This window comes from Oreochromis niloticus, linkage group LG5, assembly GCF_001858045.2.
Source record: "Oreochromis niloticus isolate F11D_XX linkage group LG5, O_niloticus_UMD_NMBU, whole genome shotgun sequence".
NCBI classification, from domain to species: Eukaryota; Metazoa; Chordata; class Actinopteri; order Cichliformes; family Cichlidae; genus Oreochromis; species Oreochromis niloticus.
In genome coordinates, this window is record NC_031970.2 from 10,255,142 (window position 1) to 10,271,840 (window position 16,699).

At 40.8% G+C, this 16,699-nt stretch overlaps 1 protein-coding gene across 3 annotated transcripts in view; it reads left to right on the forward strand.

Annotated features, from left to right (window-relative positions):
• Nucleotides 1-2,182: 2,182 nt before the first annotated feature.
• magi3b (membrane associated guanylate kinase, WW and PDZ domain containing 3b) overlaps nt 2,183-16,699 on the forward strand; it is a 123,448-nt gene continuing 108,931 nt past the window's right edge. For all 3 annotated transcript variants that reach the window (XM_013276601.3, XM_019359074.2, XM_013276602.3), the window contains exon 1: nt 2,183-3,181. In XM_013276601.3, coding sequence (XP_013132055.1) covers nt 2,875-3,181 — 307 coding nt within the window. In that variant the 5' untranslated portion in view covers nt 2,183-2,874. The remainder of the gene's footprint in view (nt 3,182-16,699) is intronic.

Here is a 16,699-nt window from a genome sequence, read left to right on the forward strand (position 1 = left end):
GTGAGGGCACCACTAATGTTAGACTGTAAGGATTTCGTTTTATTGTTCATATATTCATACTTGAATTGCACCATAGGTTGCCCTCCATATGATCCCATCCTTTTCGGGAAAGATTGCTTATTTTAGCAAGACAATCCCGAAGCACTTTCAGCACCTTTACACTGGCACAGCTCAGGTTTTAAATTGAAGGACTATGAAAGGAAAAGTAAAACAAAGAACCATTAAGTAGCTGGAATCCTATATAAAGTAATAATAGAGGGAAAATGATTCAAAATGTAACTGCCATGGCAACTGGTGTTCTGGGTTCTCAAATAATACTATAAATAACAAATAAATAAAATAAAATATAAATAACTTCAACTTCAATTTTTTTTTACATTGTCTGTGAATAAATATGAGAGGAGATGATTATTTTCTATCTACATTTAATATAGTGTTCAGGGCTCTTTTGGAAATGGTTTATGTGAATCTTAGAAGAGTTTGAATTCATAATGATATGTGACATTGATTGTGACTTTTTACAAATCTGACCCCATCAATTTAATTTTCAATGAAAAACACTTCAAGTAGTAGTTTCTACTGGTTGTTATGGTATTTTTCCTTACTCTGACAGTAGGCAACTTGGAAGAAAAATGAAATCATGTGCTAGAAGGATTTAATTTTGGTTACAAATAACTACAGCACAGCTGTCTTAGAAACTACATGATTTCTGGGCACGCCATGGAACGATTTAGAAGGCCACGACATCTGTAATCTGGATTTAGTCATGTCAAGCCAACACAAAGCCAGCTAATATGGGATTTTAAAAATGTTAGTTTGTCATAAGTCCCGACTTCAAGAAAAAGGCCTCTTTTTTGTCCCCACCCGCATATATCTAGCAGAATCCCAGGAAACAGTGGAATTAAAATGGACAGTTCTTCAGCCCTTTAAAGTGTAGAGGTTGTTTGGATTTCTGCTGCATTCCCTGGTCCTGATCAAAGATGCTGTTAATCATCTCCTACTAGCCAGTGAATTATTCAACACAATGTCCAGGGTGGCAACTGTGTATTTAAACACAGACTTGATGGATCATATCCAGAGAACAGAAACAACTGCAGATTCATAAGTTCTACTGATGGTACAGTAGTTCCCATCTTCCAGTCATCCAGTTAATGAACTCTACTGACATCCTTACATGGCAGTAACATTTCACTGTCCAACTAGTCAACTTGACACAACTTGTCAAAATTTGTCACACTGTATTGAAGATGTTTTGAAAATGTTTTCAATATACCATGAAACAACAGCTACTCATCCCCAGAAATAAGGAAACATATGCAAGCTTTAATGCACTTTTACAGCTACACTAAACCACGTCTCCAACATCCTGCATTGTATTATCAACATACATTCTATTTAAATCCCACATTTAAAGACAAAAGAGGTGTTATACTCTCACAGAGCGTATATCAACATACTTACTTTTATGTAAACGTATGATGCAAAACCCATGTTCTGAAGATGAACTCTGCGGGGCTGGATGTAGGTGGGAGTGCAGTTTTCTCTTGAGTAAAAGGTCAGGTTTACAGCAGCAGAGTTATTTATATGATAATAATCTAAACGTCTTAAAGGTTTATTTTTGTACCACAGGATGCGCTGTAATATTGTTTTCGCTGCCTCTACAAGTAAATGAAAACAGTCATTTCATGTTTTTCCTGATTTTTGTCAGTTCCTAATCTTTGTCTACTCTCTCCTGTAGTTTGTGTTTTGTGAAAAATGCACCTAAAGGTGCTGGTGCAGAACTGTTTACATCAGTAGGTGGCGCAGTGTAGACATTAATTTTGGAGACCAAAAATTGCCTCCCCAAGCATAACTCATTCATTACAAACGCAGGGTCACAATTAGATGTAATTTATTTTGCATGCTTAATATTAGGATTACATGCTTGTGCATTTTAGTTAGTCCGATATGACACACCTATTCCACCGAATACAACAGCACGAGTCTCATCTTATGTAGAAAATATTACAAATAAACTGAACTTGTTCGTTTTTTCAGGATCTAAGATGACATCAGGTTACTCCAATCGTTGTTGCTCTGTTACAGTAGCCTATGTTGTTCAGTTCTCATGTCTTCTTCTTCTTTTAATTTCTATTTTATGTTGTACCGCATCACACCAGAGGATGGAGCCAGCTTGAGAGTCTAGAAAACACTGCTGCTGAGCGTAAAAGGGGAGTTTCGGAGCTTGGCAACATCTCTCTTGACGGTGCCAGGTGTGTTCAAACCTGTAGCAGACAAACGCTCGCAGATGTCTTTCAGCTCAGTCATCATGGGCTGGATCTCAAAAGCGTAAACCGCCAACCGGTAAGCGCTGCCGCCCGTCTATTTTCTGCCTACCCACAGGTATGAGGGATTTCTCATTGACGCACTAAATTTCAGCGTCAGACACTCCACGATCTATCGCCGAGTAAGTAAAAATATACTCTGTTTATATTTTTATTACTACTTCACGTTCTGAGGCTCCTCTACGAGACGAGGGAAAGCGCGGATATGGTTCCAGAGTAGCAATGGAAAGCATAAAACCTTGATTGTCTTCTGGTTAACCATATCGCTGCAGTCAACTCTCCTGTTTTACGCACAAAAAGCGCTCGGAATTATTGAAACCAAGGCAACTGTGCGCACACCGGAGCATAAGCCCGTGGGATGACAGAGCTCAGCGGCAAATTCACGGGTGAAGATAAGCCTCATAAATGTCAAGAAGATGAAATTCCCAGCAGGTCGCGAGAATAACTCACGAGGGTTTATTAGGCCGCATCACTTCGCGCTCATTTAACAACAACAAGCCGAGGCGACTCCTACCAGTTAGATTGTTAGTTATTTGAAAAGAGGACAACCATGTCTAGAACACTGAAGAAGAAGAAACACTGGTCCACTAAAGTGGTGGAGTGCGCCGTGTCATGGGGGAACCTGGGAGACTTTGGCTCCGTGGTGGAGGTCCTCGGAGGAGCAGAGCTTGGACAGTTCCCCTACCTGGGCCAGATGAAACTGGACGTGCTGGTGTGTCACGTAGGGAAGCTTCCCTACTACGGAGACGTTCTGCTGGAGGTGAACGGGACGCCTGTCAGTGGACTTACAAACCGGGACACACTGGCTGTCATTCGTCACTTTCGGGAACCGATTCGCTTAAAGACCGTCAAACCAGGTGCGTCCACTACTTTCAAACCTCATCGCTACTGCTGGTGTGCAACTCGAGTTTCTGTTTTTGTAAGATGAGCGTTTTGATAGGTGACACACACTAATCCTAACTACCCACATGCTTATGTACACCAAGTAATGCAGGACTCAATAATGATGATCATCACAACTACACAAACATTGATATAACTAGTTTTTAAATTCTTTTGGTACTTACAATCTAAACATGTATTAACCACCTAAAATAAATCAGAAAAGTAAAGAAAAAATATTAGTCTATCCCTGTCTACCCACAGCTAAATAATTCTGCACTTCTTAAAGGACAGCCCAGACTTGTACTATAAATCTCCTGCTGTCTCGGAGCATCTAAGTGGCCAATTCGCTCACTACTTTCTCGGGGAGAGCAAATTGTGATAATGGTAATAATGGAATGTAGCCCAGTAGCTTCTAAGCTAAGTGCACTTACATGCATAGAAAGAAGGCCTAATTACTGCCACCCATTATTCAGGCTTATTTGCTGCCGATTGGACAGAAGTTGGGGTGGGTAACAGCTCTGTGTTTTATCCCACTGTCCCATCATTCCCCATCCAGCTTTCTAAGGATGATTGCTTCAACATCCCAACTCTTGCTTTAATGCTGGGATGGCTTGGTAATGCTGCTGTTGCTGCACCGTGGCTCTGACCCAACCTGAAGTAAAGGGTTTTAGTGACACTGGTAGGGCAGCTTTGTGATTTTAAGTGAGAGGGAGATGACTTTACTTTGACTACATGCTGGAGCTAGAATGTCTAAACAACAACTACTAAGGCTGTTGAAAAGGTTACATCAGCAGCAGCAGCTGAGCCTCAGGACCTCAGGCCAGAATCCCTGAAGATCAGCTGTATGTGTGCACATGCATACTTGTGGTGTGTCTGTGTGCATGTGAGTGTTTTCATCCTTAGAAGTGTTTCAGCATTTTTAAATTAATAACGTTTTATATCTTTTATAAGTAAAAGATTAAAGGCAAAACTGCCTAGATCTATGAATACAGAGCCTGTTAGTGTGAATGCACATGAAGGTGTGTGTATTTCATGGCTTTACACTCTGCAGAGCTCCTTACACCATGCTCTCTGCCCCACTAACCAAGGATGATTAATAAAGGGCATGAAGGAATGATAGAGCAAGGCCAGGAGAGAGAGACACAGTGGGAGAGAGAGGAAAGCAAAAGGAGAGAGACATAAAGGGAGACGGGGAGAAAATCGGCTCTGCCTTTGCTCCAGGCTCGACTCCCACGCAAGGCTGTTTTGGTCTTTAAAGCTCACAGGGAAGTAATAGGTGGCAAAGATGGCAAAATTCCTTGTCACATATTTCTTCACTGTCATCCTTACAAGTCTGACCTAGATGCCCATACACTCATTCATTAACATGCTCTTCACTGTTCCTTTAGCAAAGAAGACCTCACGAAGCCCCCCGGCATCAGCATACAGATGGGATTCTTATATTGTATGATTACGTATTATGTATCTGTGCACATCTGTGCTGTGTGTATACATTCCTATGAGGTAGCTTCATGTTTAATTCATATCTCTTGCATAATTGAGTTAGCGAGTGGATTTTCTCCACTCTGATGGAGGCAATAGGCCTAGATCAGCTGTTACTAGCAAGCCCACTAAGCCACTATAATAGTGGACAGCAGTAGCAGACCGAGTCCCTGGGACTGCCAGATGTTCTACTGTACTCTTCCCAGTTTCTTCTTGTGCTCTTCCTGTCTTGCCCTCTGGAGCTGATGGGCGTCCTACAAAGCTGACATGTGGGGCAGAGTGAGGAGGGAAGACGGAGGTGCAAAGACAGAAATGGGAATTTGAGGAAATGATAGAGGGGAGATGCGAGAAATGATAGGACATTTCTCGCGGAAATGATAGAGGGGAGACATACCCCCCCTCTCTGTGGGGGGGATATATCTCTCTTAGCTATTGATCGAAAAGTGAATGTGAGCTGAAAGAGTTGTAGAAAGTATTTCAAGTAGTCTTCTATAACTTGCTCTGGTGCATTATAGTATATTCTCTAGGGGCTGCCTAGAAGCCTCTCTCACATACATGCTCACATGCATACCCTAGCAAAGTTCACACTATGCCTTTGCTAAGACTTAACAACATGCCACAAGCTGGATGTGCCCATTTGGTATCTTTGATTAAGCTAGGAGATGCCTTTATTAGAAGCTTTGCGCTCAGAACAGGAATCTATTTCTGCCGGGACCCCCAGCTAAAGAGCGGAAAAGATGTCTGATGAAAAGCTTTATGATTGGCATCCCAGAATTCCCTTTCCGCTGCACAGTTATTTTCTGCTGTGCCTCCTATATGTTTGCAGCTTCAGTCACTGTGCAATCAAACATACTTGCAACCTGTAACCATTTATGTGCAGCCGAATAGATGATGACTCTGGCATCAAATGAATAATTTCACATTGGAGTACACAGTGGCGCTAGTGCAACAAGCCTTCATTTGTCTTTTGGAAGGCTAATATTAGCTATGTGAATGTATGAAACGCATGTAAACAAGGCCTTGCTTTAAAATTGATTCACCCTGGTTCTTCTTTGTCTACGGCAGTTGAAGACGGAAATCGTAATACATATAGTCATGCAACCTAACAGTAGTCACTAGATTACAGGTTTATTTTAATGAAATGGTAATTGAGTGAAATACTCAAACATCTCTGGGGTGTGTGAATAACATTATTTTGATTTGGAAATGATATTCATTTTATCTTAATTGATTTCAATATTTTTTAATTGTTCCTCTGATAATGGGAACATATCACGTCTGCAAAATGGCTTAATTCATCTGTTCCTGTAAGCTGCAGAGTTTCAAAGGCTAATTTTGTTCTTTATTGTCTTTCAATTTTGAACCCAAATTACATAATTGAGTTTATACAAAGCTGCAGTAATTCTGCTATTGATAACACTTTGTTGCCTGCTCTTGATCACAGTTTGATTTACCTGATTCTACTCATACAGTAGCATATTTTCCATTTACCTGCTGTTGATGCCAATAGAGAAAAATACACAGTGACATGAGCCCCTAAGCCCCTGTATCAAGCAGCAATAATGAGTGTGGGTTAATCACATTAATGCACCTCTCATATCAGAAAGTGCCTCTCAATGGAATCATCTTCCTGACAGGCGATGCTTTGTCGTTGCAAAGAGATTTGCAGTTGGCTGCAAAAAATGAGGGATTGAGTGAGAGTGGGAATACATCAGTCCAGAGAGCCTGGTCAAATAACTAGAGACATCTGTTCTTGCCTCAGATATGTTTCTGACAATCAGCTGAATGAAGCCAGAGAGCCACTGTGCACATCGCTCCTTTGGAACAGGACGTGTAACAACGTAATTTAAGGCTTAAATAGCACTTTCTTAGTGAGTTGACACTGATTATGAGTGTTTTTATGCAGATTCAGTAAGACATCAGCTGTGTTTTTAATCTGCTTTGGCTTGGGAACTGATCTTGGTGATCTGCTGTTAGATGATCAATCCTTTGGTGATTATTTCGTTACTTTATGAACTTCTTTCGTGATTTTCATTGCTGCTGTTGTTTTGCTTTGTATGCTTTGTGCAACCTGCTTTAGGATCTCAAATAAATATCTGACTGTATTGTTTATTGGAAATAAATATTCTTAATCACATTGGCGTTAGTTGGCTGAAAAAAATTAATGAGGAAAAAGTTGTGCTGATACATGCAATAAACTGTAGGCACTGATGAATTTTCATTGACCTCATTAATAATTTAAAATGGAGGTAATGCAGATGATAGATTATAGAAAATGAAACTGCACAAATCTCTGCTGGACACTTATATGAAATATAAGCATAATATTGCATCAGCCAGCCTGCTGGCTCCTTCTGAATTTATTAAAAACATCACAGATCTACTATCCTCAAATAGATGGGCTTAAAGAGCCTTACCTGTGGTTTTGTACAGTATGTTTCATGTTCGTACCTAATTGCTGCTGTTTTCTAAAACAGGCTGTGATGTTTTAGTTCTTGTTTTTTTTCCCTGACTTTACAGGTTTCCATGGTTTTCAGTTCTTTTAAATGAAATATAAAAATCACTCCTCTAGAGAGTTTTATAAAGGTTATTATCACAGTGTATGTTTTTATTGTTGCCATATATGACTGTGTGGTAACAGCACATAGATTTTTCACTCACAGCTGAACAGTGGCGACATAACTGTAACGACAACAAAAGCCGGCATAATGTTCACTTTGATTCTCATTCTGTTCTGAAATGACTTGGAAAGCCTGAAATGCTACATGGAAATATATGCTAAAATAGGGTTTTGTTGTTTAGAGAAAGTTTTTTCAAACCTACTATGGACAAACTGAGCCAAACTCAGCTTTTAGCTACTACCATAGCTTTTCTTTTAACTATATACAATAAACTTCTGACATCATTGGGAGAATAGGGTTGGGAATCTGTCTGAAGTTGCCCTGGAAATAGTGTCTTTCAAAGGATTTCTCACTACAGGAAGTATTTAGTTTGGTAAGGTCAGGGTGCTGCCTGGTTAGAATAGGACAGAAGGAAGGAAACGCTGTCCACTTGCTGTGAATTCACTGGACAATTACCTGTGCAATTGCCACATGGGTGCAGTCGGACATCACACAGACTTTGTACTAAGGAGCTGACAGGCAAAAGACTGTTCAATTTCCGATCCAACTGGAGTTGTTATTACATGTGTAAAAATGGCTATAAAATCTGCTTGATGTTGTCATGGAGCTGGATCTTTTCACTATTGATATGATTCTGTTAAAAGAGTGATCTCCAGTCACCACTAGAGAAGTGTTTTGTTATCAGACTTCTATGCTAGGCATTGGTGAATATAGCAAACACCATGATCAAGCATAAAGTGGCTCATAAGTCTGCTTGATACCATTAGCACCATAGGCTAAAGTTCAGTGATCGACTTTGCTGTTGTGTCATCTGAACTAAAGCTGTATGTCTTAAACACTGAAGAGAGGAGTGGAGCTGTCAGATGATCACTACATAGTGGTGAGTTGGTCCAGATGGTGGGAAAGGTTGTTAGATAGACTTGAAAAACTCAAACTGGGAACTTGTGGTGCAGGTCCCTGCCTGTAGGGTCTTTAAATCCCATATTTGGAAGTATTTCTATGGCATCTTGGAGGTGGGTGGGGACTTAGAATCCCAATGGGCAATGTTTAAAATATCCATTACTGAGGCGGCTGGGAAGACCTGTTGTTCTAAGGTCATCCTGAGGTACCAAGGACCTGCTGGTGCACACTGGTGGTGAGGAGGCCGTCGGGTTGAAGAAGAAAGTTTTACTGGCTTGGTTGGCCTGGGGGGATTTCTTGAAGCACCAGCCAAAAGGGTTGCGTCCTCAGGAGTTGCGAAAGCAAAAACTTGGGTGTGGGAGGAGTTTGGTGGAGACTGTGGAGGAGCATATTTAGTAGGCCATAAACAAGCCAACAACTCAGGAAGGTTAAATAGGGCTTGGCTTAGGGCATGTTCAGTTGGGGAGGAGAACTGCTAACTTAGACTGGAATATTGTTGGGCCATGGAAAGAGCACTTTGAGGAACTCGTACATCCTGCCAAAATGTCTGATGTGGAGAAGGCAGAGCCTGAGGACTTGAATGCCTCACCAGTTACACTGGTAGAGGTCACCAGGGTAGTTTAAAGCTCCCTGGGAGTAAGATACTATGACTGGATGAGATTGACCCTGAGATACTGGACATTGTAGGGCTGCTTTGGTTGATACGCTTCTTTAATGTCACATAGAGATCAAACATTTCTAGAGATGCTCCTCCTGCGTGTCAACAGAAGACAGCTGAAGTGGTTCAGGCATCAGGTTAGGGTACCTCCTTAGTGCTTCCCTTTGGAGGTTTTCCATGTACGCTCAACTGGGAGGAAACCCTGGAGTAGACCCAGAACCACTTGACCTGGGAATGCTCGGGGATCCTTCGAGAGGAACTGAAAAATGTGGCAGGGGAGAATGTTTGGAATACCCTGCTTAGCCTGCTGCCAGTGGATGGATGGATGGATGGATGGTTGAATGAATGGATGGATGCATGGGTTCCAGTCACAATTTGAAGTAACATGAAATACTTATGTAGTTAATAAGACAGCAGTTGAAATGAGTGGAAATAAAAGAGTGGGAAAACTAGAATATATATATTAATGGATAAAATATTCTTGTACTAAAAAATAAATACACAAATTGGAGTATATACAAATAGTGTATTTATTGTCACAAACACCACTGCAATAACACCTATGATAAGTTAAATGCACAAGCTTTTTCTTGTTGGAGGAGAGAGGTTTAAACTCAAGTGAAAAAAATCAGCTAGACGAAAGCTTAAAGAATCCATTTTTACACTGCATCCTGAGGGAGATGTAATTATTGGTTCCTACAGTTTTTGTGCTATACCATCTTATACAAATTAGGATAGTACGTTTAAAAAACATTGGACCCTGTTCTAGAGGCAAAGTCAGGTGATTGCCAAAGTTAGCAGGTTGAAAATGTCAGCCATGACAAACCATCACATTGTTGTTGAAATGTATATGATATTAGTTTGAACCTAAACAGTTGACCATGTGGGGTCTGTGTTTAAAATGCTATAGCAATAACCACCCTTATGTATAATAGGGTTAAACACCATCCACTTGTGCATGGTGTTTAACGCAAGTTAAGAAAAGTGTTTTGACAGAGAGACTTTTTTTAAAATCTCATTTGAATGTTATTTAAAGGTATATAAGACAAAAAACCTTTAAAGCTTACTACAATCAGATGCTGATGATCTGACACTTGCAATACTTAACCTCTACCAGTGAGAAGCACAGCAGCAAACAATTTTTTCTCAAGCCATCCTGTTGTTTTAATACCACTATGCTGCGAGCATATCACCATGCTTATCAGCCAGCGTGGGTTTGTTGGTGCTGCACAGGGACATTTGAGCAAGACTGTCAAACAATAAATACAAGACAGTTGCCACAGCACCCGCGTATGACAATTAGCAGGAGTGCTGTTCCAGCCTTGAATACTGTCAACCTTCTAACCTCGCCTCATTAATGCCTCACTAATTTCTATTGCTGCCTCTGTACTTACTTTCCCTCTTCACTTTTGCGTAAGATGTATATATTTCTATAAGAGTTTTGTCTCTTACAATGTTGTACAAATAGGTGAAGCTTTAAGACATAATCTTTCAAATTTGCCCAAACTATTTTAAATTCTTATCTAAGTCTATTTTTCCTTCAATTAATATTTTTGTTTTTGAACCCATTCCTGCTTTTTGTATCTATTTGGCCTTTTACACTATATCATCATACAAGGCACTTTGTTGATATACAGCTTGTTTGTCCTTTGTGACTCTCATCAACCATCTCCCATATGTGCCTAAGGCAGCTGTCAAGTTTGTAGTGAAGTGCTGCTGTCTTACCTCACACAAGCACTCATGCAGAGAGAAAGAGACAGGCAGAGAGAGAGAGAGATGTGTTTTTGTAAATTCAGATTACAATGATGTGCATTAATTTTAGAGATGCACCTATTGCAATTTTCTTAGCCAATTCCATTTATTTATTTATTTTACAGTTTGTCCTGCAAATACTGATTTTGCAGACTCGAATTTTCTTTCTAGGAACTAAAACTCACAGCCTAAAGAAAAAAAACAACTTTTTTCTTTATGGAAAATATTATTTTATGATAAAAGAAATTAAAATCTTTAGTTTCCCACAAGTTACAGGCTCTTCTGAAAATAGTTGAAAATAAAGTGCTCTGCTGTTGGAAGAAGGTACAAATAATTAACTAAACACAAGTTTCTATACACTAACCTTTAACTGGCATATTTTTTTTTTTTACATTCCCAAACAAGAGCAGGCACAACGGATTTATATAACAAAACAAATGTCAGTAATACAGTTTTCTAGTATGTTAAAAAAAATTCACCAGACAACATGACATTGATTCCTTTCTCTTTTTCATTCGACTCTATAATTTTCCTCTTTACTGCTTTGATCCTTTGCTCGTACTGAGGCTGCTAGCTTGTGGGTGTGCCACCCTCCCCCGTGTGGACTGTGAACATGTGTGCCACTATATATGGAATATATCCCTAAATTTAGTAAGACTCTCTCACTAAAAGGCTAAACAGGTACTTTTTACATAAACACTGAATTTGCCCTCAAATTCATATTTTTTCCCTAAAGACTTAACACCAAAAACTGTGAAACCCTGACAGGGAGAACAAATTAATTAAGTTTCCAAAATAGAATAAAGTTATTTAAACTAAACTTAAAAAAGCAAGCAATGTCTACAATGATGATACTGTAGATGTGTTCTAGTTTTACATTTCTCAATCATTAAAGGACATGCACATATCTTTTTGAAAAATATTTAAAGTATATGAGGTAAATTAATGTCTCTAATCACAAGGAGTTTTGGCAAATGTGTTTTTTCTGCATCCAAACCAAATGGTAGTTTTGTTTTTTGGCAATGTAAGATATCAAGAGCAATATCAGTGCAGTATTGCACCATTTTTCTAATAATGTTACTGCAAAGCAGAGCTGCCAAGATCCCATAGCATCCTATGAGGGCCCACTCTCTCATGTCTTAAAGTGTGTTTGTGGGAGTGGAGGAGGGGGCAGCTGGCGAGGGGAAGGTGGGAGGAGGCGTAATGCGACTACAACACAAACAAGCGTAAAGTTGCTCCCACCCCTACTCAAAGTCCTCAATAATTCATTTATACCAGAGCGGGATACTCCACTGTGCGTGTGCGTGTACATGTGTAAGTGCGTGGCATCTTGTGGTATTAGTGTAAAGCTGTAGGATACAGTGAAAAGGCATAGCATGACTCCTGGTCTCCAGCCCTCTCATTATTCCCACTTTAATCAAATTGGTGCTGCTCTTGTAACACTTTCCACTAGCACCTGCAACAATCTCAACGCAAACAGGACTCTTGATTAGATGGTTTAAGGCTGCAACTCTGTGTTTTGAGATCAGTGATAAAGAGTGTTTCATGGTGATTGCTGTGCAGATGTGAAATGTACAGTGTGTATACAAATATTTGTAGTAAGGCTTGTATTGAGCGACCGTAATGGTCCATTTGATTCACCTTTTATTGTTTATTTTATTTTCACTTGCTGAATACGGGACAGACTTGACTGGGGGAAGGAAAGGGGAGAAAGAAAGAGGGAAAGAAAAACAGCGGGGAAGAGGGACGGGGAAAAAGGGCAAAAAACCAAAAACCAACAGAATAAGCAGACAAAAAATACATATATCGATCACCTGGATCACCTGTTGAGAAAGAAAGAAGAAAGCAAGCAGAAGAAAACGAGAGTAATAAACAACATCACAATGATCTATGGGAATATGACAGTAAATACTAAATATTAAACATTATTGTGCAGTACGTAAGATCGACAGCGCACAGTGTGCTTTGAGGTTAGAGCCAAAAAGGGTGTAGTTTGTGTGTGATCACCTGTGTGTACACCTGTGAGCATGGACGCGCTTGTTTTTTTTTAAAAGGTTCCTTCATGTAATGATCTGCTAGAGGGTGTGGGGGGCCACTGCCCCGACCTCCAGGGCATGAAGCAGGTATGGAGGAGATCAAAACTCCAGACGTCCAGAGGCCCCCAGAACACAAGAGACCAAGGAAGACCAACAGAGGGGCAGCTGCGTCACTATACCAGAAAGAGCTGAGGAGAGTCCCAGATGAGGGGTCACTCAGCAGCCGCGGAGCAGAAGCCAGGGGGGTTGCAGTGACGTGCCCGTGAGCTCCGCCGGCAGCCAGCTGTGCCTGAGTGACCGAGCCCCGGGCCGAGAGGCCGAGGGCACCCCGCCTCCGAAGTGGCCCGAGCGAGCCCCAGGCTCCAGGCCCCGATAAGCAGCCGCCAAGGAGTGAGCCGGTGTGTACCTGGGCGCCCACCCCCGGACACAGAGAACCACCAACGGACCGATGTCTGAGGGCGTCCGCCACCGGCAGGGGAAGTGGTGGGGGGAGATAGGCCTCCAAACTTTGGAGGGCCTGAGAGAGAGAAAGATTAATATATGAACTAAAATACATATCTGTTTAATGGGTATCGTGGCAAAGTTACTGATACATTCTGAAGAACTGAGTCTAAATTGTCTTTTTTGCACCTGAATATATTAGCTGACATAGAAGAAAATCTGAACTCTTATGGTTATGTATTGAGAGAAATAATTATTTGATTCTTTGCTGAATTTGTAAGTTTGACTACACAAAGAAATGAACAGTTTTTATGGGAGTTTCATTTTAATGGAAGGAGACAGGATATCTGTTCATGAGTGTTCATTTCTTTGTAAGTGAGAAAACTTACAAATTCCAAGGGAATCAAAGAATTATTTCCCCCACTGTATATAATACCAAGTGAGCAGAGAGTGGTGGTCAAGAGTCATAGTGGTACTGTTTAATGTGTTTGGGAGAGAGAGGGGCAGGGAATACAGAGAGGATTACTTCCACTCAAATCTATCCTGTATGGAAAAAAGAGAAAACATTCATAGAAGTTGCATCTTCTACACTATATAACTGTGTATCTAATTGAATTTGCTACAGCCGCTTACAATAGCATCGGTCATAAAGCCATAAAGCATACAAATAGCATTTGGGTGTTTACAGTATCTACAATTTCCTCTGGGATATTTTTTATCTTTGTAAGGTTCTGGGGGATTTCACTTCCTCCCTGCTTTCAGTCTCTGTTCCAATTAAAGACTCTGTTGTCTTCTTAAATGCCTGTTAGCGCTCATACAGCGATATAATGACTAATTCTAATCCTGGCCCCATAAATATGTATTTATTGCGGGGTTATAAAATCACGTTATATATCTGTTGTGTTTTCTGTGCCCCAATAGCAACAAATTATTTGCAATTGGAGTTGGGCTTTACTGCTGACTGAGTAGACGAAGAGTAATGGGCACTAAAAATGGTCATTTTTTGCTTTGACCTGCATCTTATTTGGCCTCATTACCCACTGTTCCTTCTGCCTGCTTTGTAAAGAACTCTTTTCTCTGCTCCTATTTCCCCATCACTATGGCCATGAGCCTTATTTACTACATGAAATTGAAATCTGTCATTCATTGCTCTTTTTCCAAATGAACTGTGGTTTATTTATACAGTAAATGCACAGATACTTGTTAGAAAGCACCATTATCTAATAATATCATAAAATGGTATAAAACACTGTTATTATTTTGTCTCCTAGAACCGAGAGAAACCTATGTGTTACAGGATAATACCAGGAATTTAAAAAAAATCCTGAAAGGATAGTTTTTGTAATGTGATAGCACTAAAATTATTATTATTTTCTGAGTACATTAGTCACATTCTGCAAATGTGAAACTAAATTTGAGGAAACAACATAAAGGCTTGAATTTGACGGTGGCTTGGATCATCTTTTGCATGACGATCGTCATTGTCAGTGTCAGCAGATTAGAGGAGATGGCTGGTGAGGAGTCACTCAGACTGAGAGGCTTGTTTATTTTACCAGAGGCACGGCAGCCATACGGCCGCTGACTGACCCAGCGCGTGAAGGACGTTATCTTTATGCAACAATGATTGCTACATGCAGTTGTCTCTGCACCCCCTTCAGCTGCACTCAGTGATTGCACATTTAGCCAACGTGTCACTTCCCACCTTCCTATTATACAAATGTGCATTATCCTCAAAATGGGGTTTTATCACTGCAAGATAGGGGCTCAGGTCACCTCTAGACTGCTCACAGGTAATGGGCCTTGACATCTGAATTAGTCTGCTCTTTCATAGGGTGATTAGCAAGTAGCTTATGATTCTGGGGAGATGTTGATAGGCTGACATAAACAGGCAGGGGCGATGAGCCGGTGGGTTGCTCTCTCTGTGGCTCATGATGGGAGGCTTGCCAGTAATATGGCTCATCATGAAGTGGTCACGGTATGGTTTTGCAGCTGACAGTGGGTGGGATGGAGGGGGTGACTGGGGAAAGTGCGATTACGTGTTTACACTGGTGATTTGGCCACTCGGAGTATATAATTTTCATTAGCCAGTACTGCAGTCTGAGGATCAAGCCGATGACCCTGTAAACTTTATGAATAGCAGAGCTTTAAATTTTATACCAAAATCCTTTTCCTGTCTCTGTATCTTGGCTGTGTGACTGGCGGCCCAGCTGTTACGCTTATCCTTCCCCCAGCTCTTTTATTATTCCTTGGCTGTGTGATTCGCTGTGTGCTTGTGGCGGCAGGGGAACGGCTGGCTTTGTAGAATCTTAATAGCGGTGAGCTAGTGCCAAGCTTTCCATTCGCTGCTCGCTGCAGGCGTGTGACTGAATGCCAATGAGACATTAGGGTTGAAACAGGATGGATCAGGCCAGGCCATGGCAGGCAGTATCTGAGTGGCTGTAGAGCCCTTTACCAGGTGAAGTGTGCACATGTCGGCTCCCAGAGGGTTCACAGCAAGAGGCGCTCTGTGTCTCAGGGTTATCTCAGCGCACCTAATCATCAGAATGCACCGTATCTTGTGCTTCTCTGTCAAGAGTGAGATAATCTAAGTGCATTCTGTTCGTCTTTGACTCAGTGATGCTTTCTCTGTAACATACTGCCCCAGAAAGTGAAGATGTTAGATTAGACCTGTTAGATTCTGATTCAGTAATTATATGGAGATAAATTACGTTAAAGCTGGGGACCACTCTCTTCTCTTCTCTTCAATTCTCTTCTCTTAGTTTTCAGATCAGACTGGGTAATAAATATGATGATAATTTACCAAAGAATGCAATCATTTGTAAGACTGTTATTTAGGCTTGCCCTTGTAATACCACTGTTTGTACTGCAGCCTCTGTTTGGATATAATCTCCTCACAGCTGCTTATCACCACAAATTATTTATTGTTACCTCAGTATAATTTTAAGGCCCTGAATAAAAAGTACATCACTGAAGACGGTATTATTAAACTGGAGTGATAATGCAAAATACGTTTGTCTCGCCCATCCTAGCTGTTTGGTTTTTAATTGATGTATAGTCTCATTTTGTGTCTCCCCTGTGTTCATTCTGATCACATAAGTAATCATTGGGTTAATTAGATGGTTGTTGTTGCTGAAATGCTTAACCAGCCATCTGGATGGGGAAAAAAATCATGTTTTTCCAAAGGAGTTTTATCCCATTTTTCAAGTTGCACCTCTGCTACCTAATCAAAGCAAAGATGGCAGCTTGCCAGCTACCTGGATTACAACTGCAAAGGCAGGGAAGACTGAAGCATGCTCATGTAACTGTGTTTGTGTCTGTGTGTGTGTTTGCATGTGCATTAGTAGATGTCTGTGTTTTATCAAGTCATGAACAGTGAAAGCATCAACACTGGACCTGTTAATGGAGATCTGCTTTACTTTGGTTCTCTGTGTACATGCACACACGCCCATTGGCACTTTAATTTGTCTCTTTCGCGGCATGCACGTGGTGCTCCACATGACGCAGATGTTGTTAACAGTGGGATGGAATGATGGGTGGATGTGAAAGGCCCAGTTACCCAGTCACTGCCTAATCTGATTACAGACAGCTTTGCACGGTCAT